The sequence below is a fragment of the Hylaeus anthracinus genome, unplaced genomic scaffold, assembly GCF_026225885.1.
Source record: "Hylaeus anthracinus isolate JK02 unplaced genomic scaffold, UHH_iyHylAnth1.0_haploid 1, whole genome shotgun sequence".
Taxonomy (NCBI): domain Eukaryota; kingdom Metazoa; phylum Arthropoda; class Insecta; order Hymenoptera; family Colletidae; genus Hylaeus; species Hylaeus anthracinus.
This window is the reverse complement of record NW_026533255.1, coordinates 1,599,000-1,608,002: the sequence shown is the minus strand read 5'-3', so window position 1 is coordinate 1,608,002 and position 9,003 is coordinate 1,599,000. Positions and strand designations below refer to the sequence as shown.

The 9,003-nt window shown below is 36.9% G+C and overlaps 1 protein-coding gene and 1 non-coding gene across 3 annotated transcripts; both read left to right on the top strand.

Annotated features, from left to right (window-relative positions):
• Positions 1-87: 87 nt before the first annotated feature.
• Positions 88-3,054, top strand: LOC128896466 (high mobility group protein 20A). 2 transcript variants are annotated; one of them, XM_054159831.1, is made up of 7 exons: positions 88-481; positions 636-752; positions 920-1,103; positions 1,542-1,821; positions 1,902-1,983; positions 2,191-2,406; positions 2,494-3,054. In XM_054159831.1, exons 2-7 carry the CDS (start codon positions 662-664, stop codon positions 2,628-2,630), a joined length of 990 nt encoding a protein of 329 aa, XP_054015806.1. In that variant the 5' UTR covers positions 88-481; positions 636-661; the 3' UTR covers positions 2,631-3,054. The 2 variants fall into 2 exon arrangements, with proteins under 2 accessions (XP_054015806.1, XP_054015805.1); XM_054159830.1 differs by having other exon boundaries at positions 89-481; positions 560-752.
• Positions 3,055-8,591: 5,537 nt separating this feature from the next.
• On the top strand, positions 8,592-8,698 carry LOC128896493 (U6 spliceosomal RNA). The gene has a single exon (XR_008461999.1). It is a non-coding gene; the product is annotated as a U6 spliceosomal RNA (small nuclear RNA).
• The last annotated feature ends 305 nt before the right edge of the window (positions 8,699-9,003 follow it).

Genomic DNA, 9,003 nt, shown 5'->3' with positions numbered 1-9,003 from the left:
TTATTCTGTATTTTTTATAAACGTATAATTAATACGACTCTTTGCTTGGTGGACTTTCTGAATGCACTCATTGTGCTCTGTCGCGTCGCCAACATCACTAAACGTCACGACAAGTCGCCTCTTTTCATTGGATGAAAAGCCACTTCTTTCATCTAGGAATTTTATAGGGTTTTAGTTCAGTGGTAAAATTATCAACTTTGAATTAGCGTCATTTGAAAGCTCCCCATGAAAAGTCTGCTTTAGTGTTTATGCCAACTAAATGTAATGATTATGTGTTTTTGTCAATACGTGTTATTTCTGTTTTATACAATTCATTTTTACTCGTACAATACACGTTACAGTTTAATAGCAGTTATGATTTAGTACAGCGATTAGGTGCATTCGGTTGGAAGTATTGTTGTTAACATATTCATTGCTTAACCTAATAGATTATCATTACATGAATCTATGCGTTAAAATCATTAAAAATATATTGATTACGGTTAGTATTAAGTGATGCGAGAATTAGTTTCGTTTATACTTATCGTGAAATGATATTGAATTCTATATAACCTTACAGGCAATAGTGTCTATCTATTGTTTTGAACTTAATGAATCAGTTATGAGTCTTAGTTAATATCAGTAAAACCTTGCAGCAAAATAAAAGTATACATTATTAAAGATGAGTGAAAGTGCACCAATCATCGATGTGCCTGAAAGCAATGGTGGGCCAGAACAACCAACTTTTAATGGAGAAACCGAAGATCATACCAGTAATTGAATTACATTAATCTACGAATCTACAGTTAGACCTTATGTTGAAAGTCTTCACAAAACAGATATCCCTGTAACTTAAAATGTATTTCAACTTATCAAGGCCTGGCTGTATAATAATATTTAGTTATTTATATGTTTAAAAGAATGATGATTCATTTATTAGATAAATCACCTGGTAGTATAGAGGATAAAGCACCAGATTCTGTGTGTGACAATGGCGTTAAAAAAAATAATGCAACTTCTGGGGTTGGAAGTAATACTACTGGTACAACTAACAGATCCAAGAAGCGCAAAAAAGCTCCAAGGGATGCTACTGCTCCAAAGCAACCACTTACAGGTTATTTTAGGTATGTCTTTAAATAACTAAGAAAGTTATAAAAAAGAACAATTATGTTTGAAAAATATACAACTGGTCTTCGTCTTATTGTATATTTACCGATTACAGTGCTTTGGAAAAATATAATTGTTCAACTGTTTGCTCCAATATTTTATCGTAATTTGGCCAAAGGGCAATATTATTTCAGAACTCAATGTTTCAATATTATATATACTTCAGAGCCTCGTCAGGAGTCCACAGATGGAAGAATGCTAAGTACTTGTAATCGTAAAAAAAAAAATGTACTAATTAATCTTATAATTATAAATATTTTTCATTCTTTCTTCTGTAAAGTATTTTACAGATATCCTGAAAAATATATAGAACGAAACATTGAGTTTTGTAATCTTCTGGAACATTCAACACTTATATTTTCTCTTAAAAAATACTTGTTAATAAAATGACGTAGGTTTTTAAACGACCGACGAGAAAAAGTCAGGGGTGAAAATCCAACGCTGACATTTGCTGAAATCACAAAATTACTCGCATCGGAGTGGAGTACATTGCCCGCTGATCAGAAACAGCAATATTTAGATGCAGCGGAACAAGACAAAGAACGTTATAATCGTGAATTTAGCGATTATAAACAAACGGAAGCATACCGTTTATTTAATGAAAAACAGTCCTTAGAGAAGCAGCAGGAGACTAAAAAGGAAAGAAATGGAACTGACGTAAATTCTGAGCAAAATGTATGGTATTTGATTCTTATACATATAGAACAGATTAAGTTATCGTTATCATCATTCTAAAATGTTTCTTTTTTTATTAGGATATCCAACAAGAAAAAGATAATGATTTTACAGGCTTTGATATTCCTATTTTTACAGAAGAATTCTTGGATCATAATAAAGGTAATTGTGTACTTTATATTAATGAGTAATAAATTAATTTTATACGTATGTAGTGTTAACTTGAACTATTGCATATTAAAAGTAGAAAAAAAATTAAAAGTTGAAGAAAAAACAAAGTTACAAAAATATTTAACAAATTCATCATACATAGTGTATTATTTTAACATTTATTTGATGTGTCTGTATAATGTACTCGTATGTACTCAGCATGTGAAGCGGAACTAAGGCAACTGAGAAAAGCTACATCAGACTACGAGGCACAAAACGCTGTTCTTCAACGACACGTAGATAGCTTGTACGCAGCTGTAAATCGTCTGGAGTCTGAAACAAATCAACAACGCACGACAAATCAAGCTCTGCAACGTCATTTAGATTCCCTTCGTTCACAATTAGCTGGTTGTTTTGCCACAGTGTCTCTCCCAGGTTGAATATACATATAAAACAAGATATTGCATTATTTATATTTTTTTGTTGCATTTTCAATGGTAAACATTACATATATATTTTTAGGCACACATGATGGCGCAACGTTACAAAATATCGATAATTACGTGGAAAGGCTTGAATCGTTACTAAACGGCAATGCTGAGCAATCTTTACGAAATGCTGTGCGTAGCGCGGTATCTCGCCTTGAATTAATTGGATGACGATCGCCCCCCGGTAGTGCAAGTACTACGTCACTAAAACATCATCGTTCAAGACACTCACATCGAAAATAGAGAAAACAAAGTGACTGTTGTTTTTTACGTTTTGTAAAATACAATTTTTTCTCTAAACTAGAAATTATTTCTTACGAATTGGTCAAACAAAATTGCGTATGCTTTAAAGTTTGACAATTACAATGTGTCTATACTATATACATAACATTATCTTCCTTTGTGGATCATAGTTATATGTTTATCTATTATTGTTTAGGTAAGTATAATTTATACAATATAATTTCACGCAATTATGTACACATACGCGGTTATCCGTTTATACAGTTTAAGTATACGTAATGAATTTGTAGCATAATAACAAAGTATCATTACGATACTGTTCACTATTTATTAATAAATTTTTTTAAACTTACTATCGATTCTCTTTTACGTTTTTCATAGCAATTTGAAGTTGATTCCAGGATTATCTGGAAATTAGTTAAGTATGTACAATAATTACACCTGTATGAAGTTCAATTTTTATTATTCTCTCACCTTAAAAACGCCGCATTTGGACGTCAATTTTTCTTCAACTTAATTAAGGCAATAAAAATATATTAATGTTGATACATAATTTATGAAAATGAATTTTTCTGAAAACTAATTGTAGATTGGATACTTTGTTCTTTTACGGGCTAGTACCAGCCACGGGTTCGCGGTGTTGTCCCTGCTAATCTAAATCTAGTCTCACTTTACACTTTACAGTTTTTATATTTAAAGATCTTATTATTTGTTTGCAGCCATTAGCTCGATATTACTCGCGACGAAGATTTGTTCGTCACGAATAATATCGATTACCAGGTCTCACCACGTGGAGGTTGCTGCGACTGGAGACCCGGAGATAAAAGGAATCAAACTTCCTCCGATCTCCCTCTATGTAGAGTATACATACATAGATGCATACTCTACATAGAGTCGACGAGCTTAATACTAAGTACAAAACCGTGGAAATCAAAGAAAACAAAGTCCCTTTGATTTCCAAAGTCTAAGTCTGACTCTAGAGGAAGACGACCGACGCCTCCGAACCAGTCCTCCACACCCTGCACCCCGTTGGGAGCCACTATAGGACACGACTTGCACCCGTCTCACTGCGCTTTGGACTTACTGCACTGCGCCGGGAGCCTTGGGCTAAACGTGATACAGGGAGTAGAGAACCGATCCAGAGGAGCCGATTGTCTTCCTCTCGAATCAGATCCACCAGGAGGACGGCAGCCGACCTTTCTGTCCAGTTACACAGTTGGCCACTACACTTATCACATGAAGTAATAGTGACCGAAGTGGAGAACGGAGTTGCGAGTCCAATATGGACCTACGAACAAACAAAAGAAGTTGATTAATAATTGTTTGGTAGAGAACAGACTGTCGTACATCCATGCTTTAAAACTAAGCAAATTAAACTAAGGTACCCATAAGCAATACCAAGCAAACTAAGGAACAAGGAAAAATAGGAAGGACACGAAACGCGGACGCGCGATCGCGAGATCCATACCGACCGAAGGATCGTCGAAGAATGAGCTCTCACCCTTCGCATATTTGTTTGGGCGGCGGCCGTGGCTCGCTTGTGCCTCTGGAAGTAGAGAAGGGAAAGGTCGAACAACAACCGCGTGACATGTCGTGACATGTTGCTTCGAAGGCTTGTTGAATCCATCGAGAAAATAATTCGTGAAACATTAATATCACAGCAAAATCATATTCCCCATCATTGTTTACATAATAAGTACAATATTTGTTCAAGCAATGGCCGAGAATATGACTTTGCTGTAATTCCGCGACTTGGGGACCCCCTGGTATCCATTGTACCGGGACTGTGCCCCGCGCGACGCGGACAAGATCATTTCTTGGGGGGTCCCTTAAGGTGAGGTCCCATCTATGTGATGCTCGTGTTCGAGTAATAAATTGTCCGTGCTCGCCAGATTTTGTTCGAAAATACGTTTCTACTAGCGAGCAAAAGGTCGCTAAATGCGACGACGAACGGTTGGAACCACTTGAAAGGGTCGATTTTACGAGCGTTTGGGTCTCTGCCCATGGTCTAGGCTCGCGAGCACGGGGACTATTCCACGCGAGCCTGGATCGAACGCTAAAAAAAATCGACCCTTTCGAGTGGTTCGAAGCGAGACTCCCGATACTTCTTTTCACCGAGACCCTAGGCGCCTGCCTACCTGGGTTCGCTCAAGGGTCTGGGGTCAAACGAGCGATCGACTCATCAGTTTTTGATTAAATCGAATTCTTTATTCTTCATTGTATCCTTCATCGTGGCCTTTTTCGGGATTCCGTACTCGTTTAGGTGTTCGCGGCTCGTTGTGCCAGCTCGCCTGGGTCCATCAGACCCTCCTCCGCGACGAGTTGACATTTTCAAGTGGACGTTGTTCGTGCTCCATGCCCGAACTTACATACATGGGACCTCATCTTTAGAAATTTCAGCTTTCATCAAATGACTTGAAGAAATCTTCGCTGCCTCCCGCACTATTAGTGTGACGTCACAGGGGCAAAACGGAACAGTCTGTTTATCTTTATCCATTCTAATTCAAAATTATTGTTTAAAACGGTAAGATTCTTTTTCACAGGAATAATCTTCAAAACGTGAACATATTCTTTTTTCTTTTTATATTAAAGAATCGTTGTATTATTGATTAATGTCAACAACCTTTTTCTAGTAAAGCCATGAGCTTTTAAAGATCAATAGTGGATAATGTAGGTCTCTCCAGTCGTGGTCTACCTTTTCAGTGTTCGGTATTATCTTTGAACTTCCATGATTCATAACCAGAATTGAATAGATTGAAGCCTGTTGATCGTGCTAATAACGAAAAATGAATCACTTCTAAAAAATCTAGCAAATTGTAAACACGGTGTAGAATATTGCTTCGTAACCAGATAGAAATGAAATATCAACATAAATCTGATGCAATTACATTGCTTTTTTTTAATCTGATTTAAGGCTTATTCCACTTTCCTGTGATTCACAAGATTCATGAGACACAGACTTTAACAAACCACATAGACATCACGAGTTTGTTAACATCATTCTAATCTGTTTGCATAATTTATGCGGATATTTGTTTTTTCTTTTTTATTTATTAAACTCTGCATCTGCATAAAGGCTCATAATATACTTGTTGGTCTTGATCATTATTATTTTTGAAAAACCTATCACTTATCACTTATCTCTTTATTCAAGGTTAAAGTTGTCAAATGTTTCTTTTTCTGCAAAATATATGATATAATATTTAATTAATGATTATTGTAAAAACATAAAAATAAAATACATTAGTTTGAGTGTTAACTAAATATCAGGAGGACGGAATCTGAAGTAAAAAAATTCCAAGAAATATTACTGAGTTTTATAAGAGCCAAAAAGTTAATACTACCTTCTATTTAAAAAAAGGAGGATCGCCATTTTAATTCTAATGCAAAGTTAGCAAGGCGATTTATGGAAGATATCGTCACATTATTGTTTACCTTTTTTATCATATATCGATACAGTTACATAAATATTAAATATATGTAAATGTTTAATTTATGTCACATATTTCTGTTTGATTCCATGCTTTATGATTGTGTTTTATTTCATTTTTACTTTTACTTATCCATAAACTAATTGTAAGATTGTCTTTTATATTCCTATGTCCATCGGTCGGTCATGTAATATCCTCTATCTGAAAATTGAGAATATTTATACTAGTTTCCGGAAATAGTGTTTGAAATTTGAAAACATTTTCTACTCTGTGTATCGTATTAACCGATCTTTGAACAAAACATTAGCAGGTGCAAGATCTTGAAAACAACGTCATCTTGGACGTTGTAATAATAGTAGTAACGATGTACCAGACGAGTATGCGATTAAAGAAGCATTACCTGGTAACTCGACATGTAGATGGCGTCAGCAGTTCCATTAGACACTGACAGAGGTCTCATTAACTTTGTTTTTCGCAAGTGCTTGTTCCAGATTCAATTCATACACATATATGTTACAATATATTTAAACAGAGTGTCACACCTAAACCAAAAAATGTTTTATATTTTTCTATATTTTAATATCTACTGATTGGAACAATTAAAACTTAATTCGATATAATTAAACATTTATGATACATACAGTATCCTTCTGTGTTCGATTAAATATTAATAACAATTACGGTCTAAAATAAGTATTCATTCGGGACAATAATCGTGAGAAATTTGTCAATATTTTAATATCTTTTGATTGCACCAACTAAATATTAATTTCTGACAATAGTTAAATTAATTATTAACAATACTTATTATTTAAACAATGATGGGGAATATGATTATGCTGTGGTATTAATGTTTCGTAAATTCTTTTGTGGATGGATCCAACGAGCCTTCGAATCGACCTGTCACGTCATGTCACGCGGTTGTTGTTTGGCAAACAATGTTTGTCCTTCCTCTTCTCTACTTCGAGGGGCACAAGCGAGCCACGACCCCTTGACCGACACAGGTACACGAGGGGTGAGAGCTCATTCGTCGTTGATCCTTCGTTCGATATGGATCTCGCGATCGCGCGTCCGGGTCTCGCGTCCCTCCTATTTGTAGTTTCCCTTAGTATCTTAGTTTGGTTTGGTTAGTTTTAAGGTTGCGTGTACGAGTGTCTCCTCTACCAAATAATTATTAATCAACTTGTTTTGTTTGTTCGTAAGTCCATATTGGGCTCGTAACATCGTGCTCCATTTCGGTCACTATTGCTTCATGTGATAAGTGTAGTGACCAACCATGTGACTGGCTGAGATCGGTTGCCGTCCTCTAGTGGGTCTGATTTGAGAGAGGATCAATCGACGCCTCCGAGGATTCTTCCACTCTTTGTACGCGTCAGGCGGAGTCCAGGCTCCCGGCGCAGCGCAGCTCAAAAGAGCTGTCAGACGGATGCAAGTCGTGTCCTGGACTCCTGACGTTGTGCAGAGAGTAGAACTCCGTTTCGGGACTCTACGACCGTCAGACATAGCTGGTGTCGCCAGGGCAGGGCAACCCGACGCGGTGCTACCTACGTCGTACACTGTAAGCTCGGATTTGGGCTCTCGGCAGCAGGTATGCAGAGAGTAGAGTACTGGCAGAGACGTGGATCGTCTGTCTTTCTCTCGAATCAGACCCACCAGAGGAAACGGGACTGACTCCGTAAGTCCAGTTTCATGGTCGCGTCGTGTCGCGATTTAGCTTCACTCCTCTTAGTTCAAATAATTATTTGGCAGAGTAAGACTTGGACTTTGGTAATCAAATGGACTTTGTTTTCTTTGATTTCCACGGTTTCGTACTTAGTATTAAGCTCCTCGACTCTACGTAGAATATGCATCTATGTGTGTATACTGTATGTAGAGGGAGATCGAAGGAAGTTTGATTCCTTCTATCTCCGGGTCTCCAGTCGCAGCAACCTCCACATGGTGAGACCTGGTAATCGGTATTATTCGTGGCGAACAATTTTTCGTCGCGAATAATATCGAGAGCTAATGGCTGCGAACTTGTAATAAGATCCTTAGATATAAAAAGTGCAAAGTGTAAAGTGTATAGTTTAAAGTGAAATTAGATTTAGATTAGCAGGGACAACATCAAGGAGCCGTAGCTGGTATTAGTGGTCTGTAGTGGAGATGGTTTCTGTATATTTATCGTTATACAAATTTGTTCGTATAAGATTTTACTGTAGTAACAAAAAAATGTTCCACTTATTGCGTCACGAAGCAATGAATGAGTTTTTTGATAATAAAGAGAATGATACCTAAATGCAAAATCCACCAGAATTTCGAAACACACCGAAAATTAGCCCCTTGAATTGGGCAACCTATAGTAACAGGCAAGTTGGGCCGGTTGCCTGCACGTAGGTGCAAATGTGCCACCTCTTCGCATATCATGTGCTCTTGATACCCAAATGCAAAATCCACCAGAATTTCGAAACGCACCGAAAGAGTACTTGCTTCGGCAGTACATATACTAAAATTGGAACGATACAGAGAAGATTAGCATGGCCTCTGCGCAAGGATGATACGCAAAATCGTGAAGCGTTCCACATTTTTATCCCTTTTACAATTCCACCGGCTCAAATGGTAAATGCATTTTTAAAAAGATACAACCTGAATTTAAATCTTACGGCCGTCTACTTTACTGATGGGTCCAAAATGGTAGAAAAACCAGCCAACGGAACAGCAGTAACAGAACTAGAGGATAGACAATTCAAAAGAAAATCAATTTCAATTTTCCCTGAATCGACGATATTCACAGCAGAAATCATAGCGATAGTAAAAGCTCTGAACGAATCCAAAGGTAACGATAAACCAAATACTCTTATTTTAACAGACTCTCTTTCGGCGATAAGAACAAT